The 17,051-nt window shown below is 38.3% G+C and overlaps 1 protein-coding gene across 1 annotated transcript in view; it reads right to left on the reverse strand.

Annotated features, from left to right (window-relative positions):
* Positions 1–5,372: 5,372 nt before the first annotated feature.
* Positions 5,373–17,051, reverse strand: part of HTR4 (5-hydroxytryptamine receptor 4) — a 394,727-nt gene continuing 383,048 nt past the window's right edge. The window contains exon 7 of the mRNA XM_075209600.1: positions 5,373–6,740. Coding sequence (XP_075065701.1) covers positions 6,653–6,740 — 88 coding nt within the window. The 3' untranslated portion in view covers positions 5,373–6,652. The remainder of the gene's footprint in view (positions 6,741–17,051) is intronic.

Raw genomic sequence — 17,051 nt, forward strand, 5'->3', positions numbered from 1 at the left:
CCTAGAATACATTCAATAAATAAAATTCTGACCTTGTCATGAGTAATTGTTAGCATTCTAAGGGTTAGGATTAGAAAAAGATGTTAACATGTTTTTGGACAATTCATTTGACAAAAATATGCAACACTTTTTATTAACAATATTTATATATTTTAGCGTAACAGATATCAACAAAGTGCACAGGTTGAAAGAAGCAATTTCCTATTTGAATGATCTATTATACATGTGTTTCTGAAGACACTAACACACTTGTATCAGAAGACAGTCCAACTACCAACAATTCAAAAGGGTAAAGAAAAATAGATTCCTTTATATGTATAGTCTGTTACACAGCAACAAATAATAACATTTTATAATGTGAAGACTTACAGCACAAGACACATTTTTAAAATAAATAAATTTGTATTATATGTTTGCAATTTGTTCTATTGGATACAAAAATGTCATACTATGTATTACAATGTAATTAAATAGAAACTGAAAAAAAGAAACCTCATCCAAGCAGAAAGGCACACATAGGATTTAAATATGGAGTGGGGATGAGCGAAATTTTCAAAACTGTTCTGTGGAATATATTCGCCTCTTTTGTATATTCCTGAAGCAAGTTTCTCCAGTGGAATTAGGACTTCTATGTTCCACCCAGAATTCCCACTATGATGTCTGTTCAGTTCAGACATCTCACTTAGTATACCCTAACCACAGCTCGGAATGAGTACTGTAGAATGAATTGGCAACGTCGTGATCCCAGCTCTACTTATAGTTGAGAATGAAATGCAGTAAACTGCAGAATCTGGAATTTACAAATACCATGTGGAATGTATCAGAATGGTGATACACAAGCAGAACTTGATGATTATATCACCAGAACTTTGCACCTCCCCAAAATAGCCACAAAATCCCTCTGCAACTTTGCTTATCTTTAATTTAGTATCTATACTTATGACAGTGGATGTTGATATTCTAATCCAGGGATGAGCAATCTGTAGTCTCCCAATTTTGTGTGTTTATATTGTGTCAATCATTTGAAAGTATTTAGAATCAGTCTTGTTTCTTGAGCTATGTCTCAAATAAGCCTCTTCAAAATGAGAAGTGACTTCTGAAAAATGTATATGGCACCACTATGAGTTGATGCCCCACCTAATGCATCTTTAAAGTATGACAAAGGCTTCTGCTCACAAAGAACATACACTTTTTTTTAATCCCCTGTGAAAAAAGCCATTTTAGTACTTATATGCTAAAACATTAGCATATATGTCCCTGACATCTAAGCTACTGTAAGGTTAAAGCATGTTAACAAATATTATAGAGGTTGTGGTAGACTACTGGACCCTGGGTGTTTCCTTCCTGTTTTAATTACCCCAGTGACGATGAGGCTTCTAGCAAAATAGACCGGAGCGATCCAATGTCCAAGCGATCACTCATCATGCTTCCCGGGCTATTACAACAGGGACCAGCAGCTCACTGCGACAACCTGGATTCTGTGTGTGCGGTGCTTGTAGTAGTGCAAAATCAACAGGATGCAGCTACATTGCTGCATTAATACACAAATGCACCACACAGCAGAACGCACAGTTATGTCCTATTGGGCTAAAGGGTTAATAACCATATTCATAGTACTTTCAGAAAAATACATATATAATAATTAGTGTGGTAATAAATGTATATGGCACTTCTTTTAGGATCTTATGTTATTTGTGTAGTTCAAATGAATTCACAAATGTGACATTGTTTGCAGCATGAAGTAATACTGCTATGGCGTTTGTTAAACCATTTGTAGGAATCACATTCAGCACAGATATAATACTATTATAAATAAGAGATAACATAGAAATAAATAATGAAATAGTAATGAAGACAAGGGGTGCTATTTACTAAGGGATGGATTTGTTAGCCAATTAAAACTGCCCATCTCTGGTTGCCTGAATGCATCAGAAGCTGCTTTTGATTGGCTGGCCAGCTATTGTCTAGCGGGGTTCACTGAATTCCAATCATACATCAGTTAGTGCTTCTCAAGAGCAGGGTTTTTGGAAACCTTTTCCTTTAGACTATGGCAAACCTTGAATAGTAGGAAGATTTGAGGTAATTGTTTTAATAAATGCTTGTTTAAAGCAGGTCTTGGGGTACCACAATAGTCTTAAAAAACCACACCAAGTGCAAGCATGCACTGGCTGTCAGCATAGACTGACACTTATACTTCTGCAAGCGCTAGCACGAATTAACAGTCATTAGCTGTCAGTGCATACTGGTACTTGTAGCGCCCCAAAAGTTTTTTCACTCTGTTTTTTACATTTATTACCCTGGTATCCAACAGTCAGTGGTACTAGGAGGGACAAGTACTGTCTAGATGAAGGGACTTGCTCCTTTTTCAGGCTTCTGTCTAGACAGAGTCTGATGCTGAACAGGGAGGGCTGTTTTATGGTATGACAGAGTGAACATGCTCGCTGTCTCACTGTAAATAGTATAAAACAGGCCAGACTGTGTAGCCTGCTGCTATATACCACTAAGCTTTTTGTCCCCCTGTATAAGTGGCATACATCAGAGGCAACTGGTTAGTTATTGTAAAGTGAAGATGTTTTTTGTTTGTTTTTTTAAAATAAATATATAATTTAACTTATGACTCTTTCTGATCGGAAAGACAGTTTAAACAGCATGTGGTTTGATATGTCACATCTTTATTTTTTTATAATTCAATGGTGGTTTGTCATGCTGTTTGGCAAACCACTGCTTGATAAATGGGATGCTTTGAATCCCAGCAAGGCATCCAAATAGCAATTGTTATTTAAGTCTCTGCAGTTTTGCCTTTATTAAATAGCATGGTTTGCAAACTGTGCATCAATTAGAATGAAAACTGTCAGTTTTGTCCTTTAGCTAGTTCCCGAGAAACACAAATGCTGTGTACACATGGGACTTGTTATTCAATGATGGTCTGTTTTACATGAGCTGCATTCGATCACATGGTTTACTAAGCATAAATATCATTTGGAATATGGATCTACATGCCTAGACACAGTTTTTGAGATGAACACTGGAATGGACTATGACTATGCTGTATTTTCTTGTGTTCATAAGCCTTTCTAGAGCTTACTATGAATATTGTGTAGATTGTTGACCCACTTCCCTTAGGGAGCTGCTTTCCATTGCCAAATGGTGAATATGCTATGTTCAGCATATGAATGAATGATGGTTAATTGGAACAGAAAGTTGGTGCTTGACAAGTGATTTGTGCCCATGTTACAATCATAACAAGCTGCAAAGCTGCAGCTCTATTACCTGTGAAAATGGAGATCTGTGGCGTATTGAGTGGTAACAACTCCATTATATTATAATGGTAGCACAGAGGGGTTAAGCCCTAATGTTGTGATCAATACCACTTGTTCATGATTTCTATCTCTGTAAAATGTGCTCCTTTTGAACAAAACCATTTCTATCTGCTTTGTAAATTATGAAAGCAAACGGAAAATGGTGGAGAAGAAATTAATAAGAAAAATGTAAGCATGCTAAATATCTACTACAGACTAATGTGTTCAGCTAGCAAATGACTGTTTATCAATTATCAGAAAGCTGCCTTTTACTATGATTCCCCACCATAGTATAGACTTATTAAACCATAGTTCCAACACTCAGACACATCAAGATAGGAATACTACAAATATAAGCCACAAACCCATGCGTGTGCATGAAACCAAAGCAAGTAAGCACATCAGTCAACAATGATGCTACGTTTAAATATATTAGACCTTCCATTTTCTCTCCTTCAGAATAAACAGAGCCTACATTGATTTATTGTATAATATTAATAACAGAAGCATATTAACTTTTTTTGGAAGAACACATAATATCAGAAAGTGACTCCTAGTTATTACTGAAAACTATATTATTTAATTTGCAGGCTTACAGTAAAAGTGCACTGGATAATATTGCACGTCTCATATGGGTCTGCAGTTATATGCAGGATCAAAAGTAGGAATAGGCTGAGCAGTCTGCTGCCTGGATGCAACAAAGCTTGTGGTGGGTGTAGTACCAGCACAATATATACCTAGGTTATTTCTTATTATGCTGAAACAGTAGGAGGGATGTATCCTTATTGTCAGATCTGCTGTCATTCCCAGCTTTTTATAGCTTGTTAGCTTCATTTGTGATAACTACAAGCCTCAAACTATGTCATGTGTTAGGGTGCAAAGTAATGACCATTTTTCATTAGGTGCCAAAACACCATTTTATATGATATTTAATATTTGTGGTCCCCTACTGTAGTATTATAAATATATCTTGTTGATGGTTTATCAATAAGGCTAATTTATTGCTGGAAAATATGCTTATTTCCAGTAAGGCACATGGCTAACTAGACATGAACATTGTGCTGGCAAAATGATTAGCACGTGTGTAAATGTATAGAAAGGTGCCTTATTCGTAATGCTCTAGATCAGTCAGCATATAGGGCTAATCCCTGCTTTAGAAAATGGTACCATAATTTGTTACTGCCAATTGCTACAAAATTACCAAAATAATTTGTACCTGACTAGTTACCAGAGTGGAGCCAATGAGCCTGTTTATCATATGGAAAAAAACATAGATCCAGCGACAACAGGAGTTCTTGCTAGATTTATGGCTCCTAAATGTTTAACAAAGCCCAATGAAGATTATCTTTGGTTATCACTGATGATCGTCTTTGTCTGGCGCTTCCGGCAATTTTTTCCCCCATAATATACAGTGCTATGTGGGAAAGCCTATTTATCAAGGACAGCAGCAGTACTTTTCCCCATCTCAGGCAGGGGCAGGCTGGTCTGAAGGGCATCTGCCGCCCGGGCTGGTCCCATAGTGTGCTATCTTGGGCTGGGTTAATGGGCCACCTGTATTTTGTACCTTTATAATGTTCCTAATCGGTGGTAGTCAGATTCACGGTACTGACTACCCTGACACAGAAGACAACGAAATGAGAAGTCTGACTGAATAGTACACCGACCTGCAAAAAAAACTACTTACCTGAATGCAGATTACTTCAAATCACGACTCGCTGCCGGCTGGAGAAAATGACTTCATCAGAAACCGCGACTTGGCTTAAAGCGTTGATGGACGGATCCGCCTGTCATTTGTCATGTAAGTATTATTTGTCATGTAAGTATTATTTGTCATGTAAGTATTATTTTAGTGATTAAGGTTAGGGTTAGGATTAGGGTTAAACCTAACTCCTAACCGTAATATCCCTAACACCCCTAACCCCTAAAATAGTACTTACATGACATAAATGACAGGCGGATCCATCCATCGCCGCTTTAAGCCAAGTCGCTGTTGCTGATGACATCATTTTCTCCAGCCGGCAACATAGCGAGTCGTAATCTGCATTCAGGTAAGTCGGGTTTTTTTTGCAGGTAGGTGTACTATTCAGTCGGACTCCTCATGTCGTTGTCTTCTGTGTCGGGGTAGTCAGTACCGTTAATAGGTACTACACCCTTCCTAATAGACTGCTGATTCAACTCTTGCCCCCTGGGCTAAAATTTGCCAGCCCTTCCCTGATCTCAGATAGTAGATGCTGGGACAAGAAAAAATGCTTATTATTTAAATAAAGCATTTTTTCATAAGTTAAAGATATTAAAGTACTTTTTTTTTTAGTTTTTTTACATACATATATACTCTTTTAAATATTATCTTTTTTTTGTATCAAAAGTGAAACTGGCATTCCGTCCGGGGTTCCAACTCCCCTGTGCATGTAACGGTACAAGTACTCTTACTGCTGCCAGCCTGTATTTCCAGGGACCTAGGTATCGCTCAGGTGCCCTGGAAAACTCTCCTTCATAAATTGCGTAAAGGAAGATTTTCTATCACTGTGATGAGCAGAGATAGGACATTTTCCATATCGCCAGGTCTTGATAAATAGACCTCAGAGTCTCCTATATGCACCACTTTTAGCAGCAACATTTATTTTGTGGAAGTTGGACTGACCTACATAGGTAGTGATATTTTAGCTATTTGGTTAAACAAAAGAACACCAAAGATCTCAAGCATAAATTATAAAAATGCTGTCTTATAGACCAGTTAAACAAGAATTCTATTACTTTGAGCAAAAAAGAACATGCAGATACATAATATAATACACTGTCATAAATGTCCTCAATTCTGATTCCATGGCATCATGATACCCAAAGATCTGCTGCCTGTCCTATTATTTCCATCAAACTTAGGCACTGGGAAGTACAGATGTGTGCATGCGTGCATACATACACCCATATACACACTTGAGCTGAAGAAAACAAATCTATCGTGCTGATCCAGTCTTTGGTTGTTCTTCTTGTATAAGTTCAGGCACACCTGATTTGCAATGCATTGTGGTCTTTGCAATCTAAAGCTACAAGTATGAACCAGTGAGCCCTGAAATAGAAAACCCAGATAGCAAACATGTGGATTGTCTGACCCACGGGTATCCAGAGAATGTGTCTGAATAAGAGCAGTGCTGGAAGAGGGGCCATAGGAACAGAAACTCATATCTGCAGTGTTTTCACCAAAGTCCATCTGAATCAATATAACATTATGGTTAAATAAGCCTTATGATTGAGTATGAAGCAGTCACTAAGTTCTAGCTAGTTGCCAATAAGAGGTGTGTGCCATATGATTGGCTTCAGTTTTGAGATCTAGGAGGCTGGATGTGGAGAGTTGGCTAAAAACAGGATTCCTGTGACTCTGGATCATTGTGGATAGGAAGCTTCTCATGATCCTGATGATGTCCATTATATAGAACTGTGTACCTGGATGAAAACAAAACAAGTCATTAATACGTATACTGTATGATACAATGATACTCTTGAGAAAAGGTCCAATCCATTTTCATTGTACAAATGATGTAGTGGAAAATGATTTACTACTTTTCTTTGTTTAGACTCAACCAACACTAAAATCTAACTTTGTACTAAGTCCCCTATGTCACACATAACCAGTAATTGCAGCAGCATCAAGAACAAACGTAGGGAGTAAAATATATACTGGAAGTGAGGTGTTAACTGTTGCTGTAAAAAAATAAGTACAATTCCTTATGTTGATGGTCATTAAAAAACAACTTCTGGTAAGAAGTGACAAAAATCCTTCCTAGGATCATTTCTGCCTACTTACTGTAACTGATGTTTAGGGCAGTGTTGTACAAGTTTATATCTGTCTTCCATTTCCTAAAATGATCACTAAATAACTCCCAGCGATCCCATTTTTGTTTTACATTTAATGTCCTCTTTGGATATATATGTCTGCATGATACCCCTGAGTGTTGTTCCATGTATGGAACCACATCTAGGATGGTCTATTTTGCAAGGGTGTGACGGGAGCATTTCAATATCCACTTCAGTATCTGGGGAAAAAAATTACTGTATCATCTTTGAGTGTGAGTCTAAGTTCTTTTTTTGGTTTTAGAGCCTTTTCTATCCAGTATCCGTATTCTTAAATAGGTGGTAGGGATAGTGACAGCAGTAGTATGACAAGAGCAGGCCAGCATAAGAGCAGAGAAGGAGAATGAAGAGCTGTGATATATTCAAACAACAAAGTTTGAGTTCTGAGAAGGAGACTCTGGAACTCAATGAGATGCAGAGAGGAGTTGATACTATAATGCACAGCAGTGAGAGTGCAGAGGTGTAGCCAAGTCAGGTGCTGTTAGTGTCCTTTGCCGGTGAACCAAGTGTGCTGGACCATGGATCTCTGCTCCAAGAAGCATCCCGAGACGAGTATGTTTGTTAGAACTGTCCAACCATGAGTACTGTGTGACAGAAAAGCTAATGGAGAGAGATAACCTGTAGTGAAGTGAGGTGAGGTCAGGGCAGAACCTGATCACTAGGATGACAGAGTGTAAGGCCTGCGAGTCATGTATTTAAATGCTGCACCGAATGGAAATATAATACAAGTGATATTCTATTTTATCAGAGAGATTGTTTGCTGACCATTTATTCTGTCAACTCTAATTGTGCTGCGCTACATTGCATGCGTCAGCTCCACATTTGACTTTCACTAGTTACTAAACCTGCATGTGGGGCACCTGTCTGGTTTACTACTCACTTTATCCTGGGAGAAGAGGACTGAGCGTGACCGGAGTATGAGGATCTCTAGAGGTGCCTGAGTATATGATCCTACACCACCCCACAGATGGATGGGGGCTGTATAAAGATCTACTTTTTATATCATCTCTGCCACCATCAAATACAGCTTTTTATTCTTGCCTGTTTGCTATGTAGGAACTAAGGTAAAGGCTTGTGGTGCATACCTAGAATGTTTTACTTGAATAAAAGGCATAATGCAAGAAGTGGCAACAAAAACAAAACAAAAAAAAAAAAGTCCTGACATTCTCTTATTAAATTGTTGAGCAGTGTTCCTCACAGTGCCAGTAGAAGGATCACAGTTATGTATGTGTGCATGCCATCATCTCCAAGCAGCAACAATTATTCATTTATTTTTTCTGGGTTTTCAAATTGTTTGATAATAAGTCACTGGATTGCATACTTATATTAAATGATTTAAGAGGCATACTTATATTAAATGATTTAAGAGTAATAGTTATGTTAATGTCCTTGTAAATTACAGTTAACTATAAACAGAACACCTTTTAAAGATATTGCCATTGACAATTGCATTTGATGAGAGAAGATTGCATAGGTTTAGTTATAGTTATTGCTTGGTTATGATGCGCTGCATTTTGAGTATGTTGGTCAGATCCTTGATATACAATACCCTTCATGTGCTTTTTTAATGAGTTTTTCTGATGCACAGAAACACCACCAGTCCCCTTTCTAAAAAAAAGCAATGTGTCAATACCTTTTAGCCTATGGTGCAGTACATATTTTTATATATTTTTTTTTTTTTCGTTTTTTTTTTTGCTACACATATTTTTGCAGTAGCAGTTGATTTGTTTTCTTTACGTTTGGTATCATTTTTATCCCTGCAAAATATCTTGCTGCTTCATTGATTTTACTAGTGCAATAAATAACAGTTTGTTCTATTATGGTTTTTTCCAGGTTTTTTCACCATTTAGATGAACAAGACAAGAAATAAGACAATATATATTCTAAAAAGCATGTGAGTTTTATTACAGAAGGTATTATTTATGTGTTTTATTACAGATGGCAATTTTGAGTGTCAAGTGTCTTATATTATTTGCAGTGCACCAAATAAATGTATAAGGCGAGACCTGGTCAGCAACAGCCTTTGGTTAAGAACTTGCATTTTTAGGCTTACTCTGAGCAAAGTACTGCAAATCTCACACAAACAAAATTGACATCCGTAATATATAAACAGTATTCATATTCCCTCAAACTTATGTTTTATTAATCCATAATAAGGCTAAAAACTAAGCAGTATTTTAGGAGAAAATGGATAATTAATTTTTATGTATTTTATCGAAGAAGATGGTACGGAACAGGTAGAAGGTTGGATGCAGTTTACATATTTGCGCAGTGCACCTCCTGAAGATTTTTGGTTTGCACTCGGTGAACCAACGAGGCGCACCAATGCATAAACAATGGATTTTACACTGCACCGCAGATGCCAAAATTACCTCCAATGTTCTACACATGTAATTGTATACCACAATTATTTTTTATACAAATAGCAAGCCACCTAGGTCTATCTCCTTTTGTAAAATGTTTATTGACGCCAGTGCTTTCCCATCTAATGATCTTTTATTACTGATTTTCTACAATGTGCCACATAAGCTAACATTAAAAATATTGTGCCTATGCTCTTTCACCCAACACGTCACATCTGGGTTTGGGTGACCTAGGTCTGTCTTCTTTTCTAAAATGTCTATTGTTGCTACTATCCATCTAATGAGTTTTTATTGCAGACTCTCTATATTGTGTCAAACATGCTGTCTAACATGGAGAATTACAAACAAGTTGGTGTTTTTTGACTTCTGGGTGCAGCCTACCTTCATCTATCTACTTGTCTAAAATGTCTATTAATGCTGCTATCCATCTAATGAGCTTTTTTTTATTGCTTCTTTACATAGTGTCATTTATATTACATATTGTGTCCATGGTCTTTCTGCCACCATTTCACTTCTGGTTGTGGCCCACCATGGTCTATTTTATTTTCTAAAATGAACATCCTATCAGAGAGTGCTATACCACTATGTTTCATAGGGATCATATATTTTATTAAACTGCCATGTTTTTGTGCAGCTTTGTCATTATTTTTATCCAGACAGCCAGCTCGCTGCAGCCTTCGGTTAATGTTGTTGAAAATATTGATAGTTGTGAGGTGGTTATTAGAAAAAATACTGTAAAAGAATATTAATGATATAAATACTAATGTAGACACAAAAACTGTTCAAAATTCCAGGATTTCACCTGTTTTTTACAATTTTTAATGAAATCCAGATCCAAAATCAAACCATGGGATCTGTGCACATCTCTACTTGATACACAGTGAAATGTTGAGCCAACATAATAGGGTGCTTCATGAAGAACATAACTCCACAAAAAAACAATATATATATATATATATATATATATATATATATATATATATATATATATATATATAAAATATATGTCAAAGAGGTCTATTTTCCACACCTCTCCTGTATAGGGACAGATGAGATCCTGTGAAGTCTGCAGGGGAAAGCTGCATCCAGAGTTAAATCTTTGCACAGTCAAACTCCTAGCCTGCACACACACAGGTGGTATAAGGAGGTAAGTAGACCAATGGGAGGAGACTTGTGTATTTAAGCCTGTTCTTTCCAGTTATAAATTGTGATTGATGTTGAGCAAGTTGGCCATTCAGTAGAGAGCTGGACTGTGAATAGCTAGCATTAGGGTCACCAGGAGTTGTAAGCACCATGATATTGCTTACTGGTGTCACCCTGACAAGACAGCAGGCTGTTATTGTGATGCAAACAATAAAGCACTGTTTGTTTTGAAGCAAGAAGTTGTTCGTGTATGAATCACCTAGGGCTGTCAGTGTACAAAGTGTCATATATATATATATATATATATATATATATATATATATATATATATATATATATCTAAGTTTTTTCCACAGGCTGGAATTTGCATGCCAGGCCAACAACATTATGAAGTTGTAAGCAGTAATCCCTATCCTATCGAAGTACCCCTCTCCCACTTTATTAAAAGATTGGCATGCAAGAATTGACTATGTCATGGATATGGAAATCAAAATAACTTCTGTGAATGACAAACTCTGAATTTTGCACCACAAGGCTACAGTGGGTGTAATTTAAATAATCTGTTACAAAAACTACATGCCTAGGGTGAAGTCATAGTATTCCAGGAATTTGTGCTAGATTCACCTTACCTGATTATTTTGGTAACATTATCTACTGCCTTAAAACCAACGGCAGGCTGTTCTCTCAGGTCCACCTCGAGGTTTGTGAGTAATACTTTCCACCTTCTCCCCACCCCAATACACCCTTACATGCCTCCCCCATCCTTTGTTTGTTTTTTAGTTCTTCCTATTGCTTACGTAGTGCCGGTTGTTTTCTGTTGTCATTTGTGCTCCTTTTTTATGACCCACAAATGATGTCTTAGTTTTTTAAATGTGATTTGGGATTATACATTATTATGTTGCACTTTACATGTTTTGTTCCTAGTAAGGATGAAGTGAGACATTGTCTGTATTATGTATTGTTTTTCAAAAACTTCAATAAAAACAGTTTACTCAAAAAATAAGTTAAGGGATGATACAGATCCATGCACCATTGGTCAAGAGGTAACGTGGATGTAGGGAAATTTGATTTAAATGATATCTATATTTCCCATTTAGGTGGTCCCGACACTAGGCACTTTTGTCCAGATTCCCAGGAGGTTGTAAGGTATGTCTCCATGGTATATGGTTGCTGCAACTCACTGGTGTTTTCAGAGGGGTGAAGGTGTTACCGCGGCTTATCACTTTGAAAACGCTAAGCATGCATCATAGGGGGATTCACCCTCACGTGATGTAAACACACCCCAATGCTACATAACCAAGTCCCTTTTTTGTGTGTGCAGTGGGGCTTGTTGATATTATGGGAAGGAAGGCACACTGACTGTTTTTTTTATTTTTAACAGTCAGGGAGGGTACTATGTTTCCTAGGTGCCTCTCCCTCAGGCACCTTCCAAGCCCCACTGGCGCACTCTCCTTGTCCCAATGTCTAGCTGGATAATGTTGTGAGGTTGGGGGATTTATATGTTTATCAATAGGAATATTTGGCATTGTAATGCTTGATGTTACTTACATATATTTGACTGTTATTTTGTTCCCCGTTATGCATTTTCCCTTCTTTTTTTTTTTAAAAGATATATATTATTTATTTATTTATTACTTTTTCCCTTTTGTTATGTGATTTTCATGTTTTGTTATTGAACAATTGTTGAAAAAGGCAATAAAAACTATTATTAAAATAAATATTGTAGATACCAAGGAAGAATAGTGTACTGTGAGTGGTAATGCAGGTCCACCCACAAATCTGATGCAAAGTCCAATCTAATGTTCACCAGGGACCTCTGCAAGCAGATTTGGTCTTAGCTGCTTTTACCACGCAGTTTGCGGTTCTCTGTACGGACACCGAGCGAGAGAGGTTGGAGAAGATGTTAAAAGTTGCAGTACTGGGATACGCAAGATCAGAGAACTGCAGCTACAGGATATTGGGATTTTCAGGTATTAGTTGATAAGCAGGAGTTACTGCATACCAGACACAATAGAGAATTGCAGGTGCAGGATGCTGGGATTTACAGGTTAGCTGAGAAGCAGGAGTACTGGATACCAGGCACGGTAGGGTAGCTTCATGTATAGGATACCAGGATAACCAGGTTTAGCTGGGAAACTGGAGACACTGGCTATGAGGCACAACAGGATATCTGCAGGTATAGGATACAAGGGAGCCAAATAATCAACAACTGTAGTACAAGAAAATCTGACACCATTGGGAAGTAAATTGTGCCTTAAATACTTGGAGAGTTAGGTAGGGAGGTAACTGGTCAGCCAATGGCTGAGAAACAGAAGAGATGAAAAGACGGGTCTGCGCAGACCTGAGTCCAGGAGTACGTCTGCCATTGATAAAGCGTGCTGGACCGCAGGAGGCAAGCATGAGAGTCCGGCACATGACAATCACTCACAAGACAGGTACAACTGAATTGTCTGAATTAAATTGTTCTGGGTCCAGAGATGGGGTCAGGGTGGCTATGGCCCAAAGGTAGCCAATATCCAAGGCAAATGGTCAGCGATATAGGAACATATAGTGGCTGAAATAAAATGCTTGCACACTCTTGCTAATACTTATTTCTGCAAAACAAATATCTCAACATTTATGCCTGCAACTTTTATAAGAAATGGCATGTGAATATCTTACACTAAATTTAAAAGAAGTTGAATATATTAACTTTTCTCTTATATAGGTGTGTTTGACAGGGAACTGAAGTCATTGCTTTGAGCTGATGAGTGAATCTCAGCCTATGGTTTTCTGCCTGCCTGCATTTGTATCCCAAGATAATAGCTCTGACCATAAAATCCAACTCAGTCCTCTCTTGCACAAGCACATGATAAGAGATGTCACCGTCTCCCACAAGATCATCATACTCATCTTCTGAAATATTCTGGCTGCTGTTTACATTCTGGTAATCTGATTAATTACAGGTATACATCAGTTACATATTTAAAACTGTTCTATAGACAATTTGCATGCAGAATTTTGCATGTTTCTCCAGCAGAATTTGGCCATGTGTTCTGCAAAGAATCCCTTACTCCAACCCAAACCCAGCAACACAGAGCAGAAGAAATTTAAACAATCGTCATAGCAGCTCTATTCATAGACTATAAATTATGTGAATTGTGAAATCTACAAATACAGGTCCTGATTCATGTATGGACGTAAGTCCATTTGTGTGCCGATTCTTGCATGAAAAAGCTCTGAGTATGCACCAGAACGGGACTTAAAACGAAGAACGGGATTGCATACAATTCATGTGCAAACGCAACTGACTCTTACAACTGCCTATAACTTTAAGGGCAGACGTAGGTAATGTATAGTAAGGGCGTGTCTACGTAGATGAGGCCGATTCAAGTTCAGGGCATCTCTTAAGTACGTCGTGTTTTGCAGTATCATTTGTACCAGCTACAAGGCAGCTGTACATGCCCACTGATAGTGATGACTAAACTTATATGTGCAGGGGCGGGCTGGGCAGGGGGGCACACGTCCCCCGGGCAGGACATAAAAACATTGTTTCGGGCCGCCAGGTGGCTGGCCCCTCCCCCGGGACTAGCCACCTTCAACAGGCCGCGGATCCTAACTATCCGTCCCCCCTCCCTCCCACTTTCTATGTTCGCGCGATGAACCTCGCGCGGGTGCCGTCCCATGACTGAAGAAACTGACAGCGTGTGGGATTGAGCCAGGTAAGTGCCGGGGGGGGAGGGGGGGGTAGGGGTATTATATTAATATTGTGTATGTCAGTGTCAGTATGCTAAATTAATGTCTGTGTGAGAGGGGGGTGGCAGTATATGTATGTATTGTGTGTTTGTGGGGGCAGTATATGTATGTATTGTGTGTTTGTTGGGGCAGTATATGAATGTATTGTGTGTTTGTGGGGGCAGTATATGTATGTATTGTGTGTTTGTGGGGGCAGTATATGTATGTATTGTTTGTTTGTGGGGCCAGTATATGTATGTATTGTGTGTTTGTGGGGGCAGTATATGTATGTATTGTGTGTTTGTGGGGGCAGTATATGTATGTATTGTGTGTTTGTGGGGGCAGTATATGTATGTATTGTGTGTTTGTGGGGGCAGTATATGAATGTATTGTGTGTTTGTGGGGGCCAGTATATGAATGTATTGTGTGTTTGTGGGGGCAGTGTATGAATGTATTGTGTGCTTGTGGGGGCAGTGTATGAATGTATTGTGTGTTTGTGGGGGCAGTATATGTATGTATTGTGTGTTTGTGGGGGCAGTATATGTATGTATTGTGTGTTTGTGGCAGCAGTATATGTATGTATTGTGTGTTTGTGGCGGCAGTAAATGTATGTATTGTGTGTTTGTGGCGGCAGTATATGTATGTATTGTGTGTTTGTGGGGGCCAGTATATGAATGTATTTGCGTGAGTGTGGGGGCCAGTATATGAATGCATTTGTGTGAGTGTGGGGGCCAGTATATGAATGTATTTGTGTGTGTGTAGGGGGGGTAGTATGTGAATGTATTGTGTGTGGGAATGACCTGTCTAGGAATGTAGTGTGTGTGAGGGAGGAGGTCTTAATATAATGTGGGAGGTAGGCTATTAATTTAATTGAGGAGTGCAGGTGGGGGCTAAGTATTGGGTGCTATTTTATTTGTGGGGTGATGGTGGGACAATTTAATTTAATAGTGGGTCCTATGAATTTAAGATGGAGTAATTGCACCTTTAAGTTAATGCTGGGGTGGTGAGCTATTAATTGATTGTGGGGCTGTTTGGGGAGAATGAGGTCTATTTATTAAATGTGATTATGAATTATTTAATGCCTGGGATTATTGTGGGAAATGGTTATATTTGTTAGATGTAAATGCTATTTAAAATAATGCTGGGGCTGTTTGAGGGGAGGGAAATGGGTTTATATATTAAATGTGTTTGCTATCTAATGTCAGGGGTGGTCGGAGGGAAAGAGATCTATTTAGCAAATATGAATATTATTATTTTAAATTGTTGTGGCTGGAGGGAGGCCTAATTATAAAATGTGGGTGCTATTGATTTAACACTGGGACTTGTTGGAGTTTTCTAAATTTTATGTACCCATTTTTTTTTTTCAAATAGGGCCTCCAATATTACAGGATCCAGACAACCAGCAAATGAGTTAAAGTAACCAGCAGCCGCAAGGGGTGACAGTGACAAGAACAGGTAGGAGAGAGCAGGACAGTCTGCCAACTGTCCTGAATCTGGTGAGACAGTTCCGAACTTGGGTCACGGTTTCCCTTAGGACAGTTGGGAGGTATGTCCCACTTCACCGTGTACTGCTCGTGAAGGCAGAACTGTGTGCACCTAACAGTAATGCACACAGTATTGCCTGTGTATTTGTCTAAAATGATAACCATGCTACATTATAGGGGGTTACCCAGTCTAAAGTGCCCAGGCCCCCCAGATCCTTAATCCAGCTCTGGGCCTGGGCATAAAATATATATATGGATTAGGCAACACCACAATAGCCTCTTTTTATATAAATAAATATATATTGCACCAAAGACCACCCTTTAAGGATGGGCCGCTGCTGTGTGCTTGCCCCCGGGCTTAAATTAGCCAGCCCTCCCCTGCCCAACTCCCCTTTCTTTCCCTTACATTTTTTCCCCCCATATATTTTTTGTCCTTGTATTTACTTATTATCATTGTCTTATTTTTATTGTTTGACTTCTGTGAAAATTTGAGGATGAACAATGTTATTTGTCTCAGATAATATAACTGTGGATTGTTTCATCTGTTATATTTTCTCCTCAAGGAAAACAGATTACACACACAAAGAGAGACTTTTAATTTACAGATGCGTTCTACACAGGAGATCATTTAGCAGATGTCATCGACTAATATTATGTTTAAGGACTTGGGGTCATATTTACTAAACTGTGGGTTTGAATAAGTGGAGATGTTGCCTATAGCAACCAATCAGATTCTAGTTAACATTTATTTAGTGCATTCTACAAAATGACAGCTAGAATCTGATTGGTTGCTATAGGCAACATCTCCACTTATTCAAACCTGCAGTTTAGTAAATATACCCCATATTGGCAGCAGTCTGTTAAGGTGCTATATATATATATATATATATATATATATATGTATAATATATATTTTTTTTTTTCGTCTGGGATTTCAGCTCCAATGCCCATGCGTGAATGCTTGGTGCAGTGGTAACTCTTCCCGCTCCGGGCTAGTATCGCCAAAACACCGGAGTTATCTCTCAGTTGCCTGGGCGAGATTTTAATGATAAATTACGATGGCAGGTGATAGGAAAATCAGTCTTATCGCCGGATGTTATAAATAGACCCCATAGAGAGGAATTATTAGTCACAGAGAAGTACAATACAGAACAAAGGAAGTTTGTGGGTAAAAAAAAATAAAAAATCACACAACGCCA

Source organism: Mixophyes fleayi, chromosome 4 (genome assembly GCF_038048845.1).
Source record: "Mixophyes fleayi isolate aMixFle1 chromosome 4, aMixFle1.hap1, whole genome shotgun sequence".
Lineage (NCBI taxonomy): Eukaryota > Metazoa > Chordata > Amphibia > Anura > Limnodynastidae > Mixophyes > Mixophyes fleayi.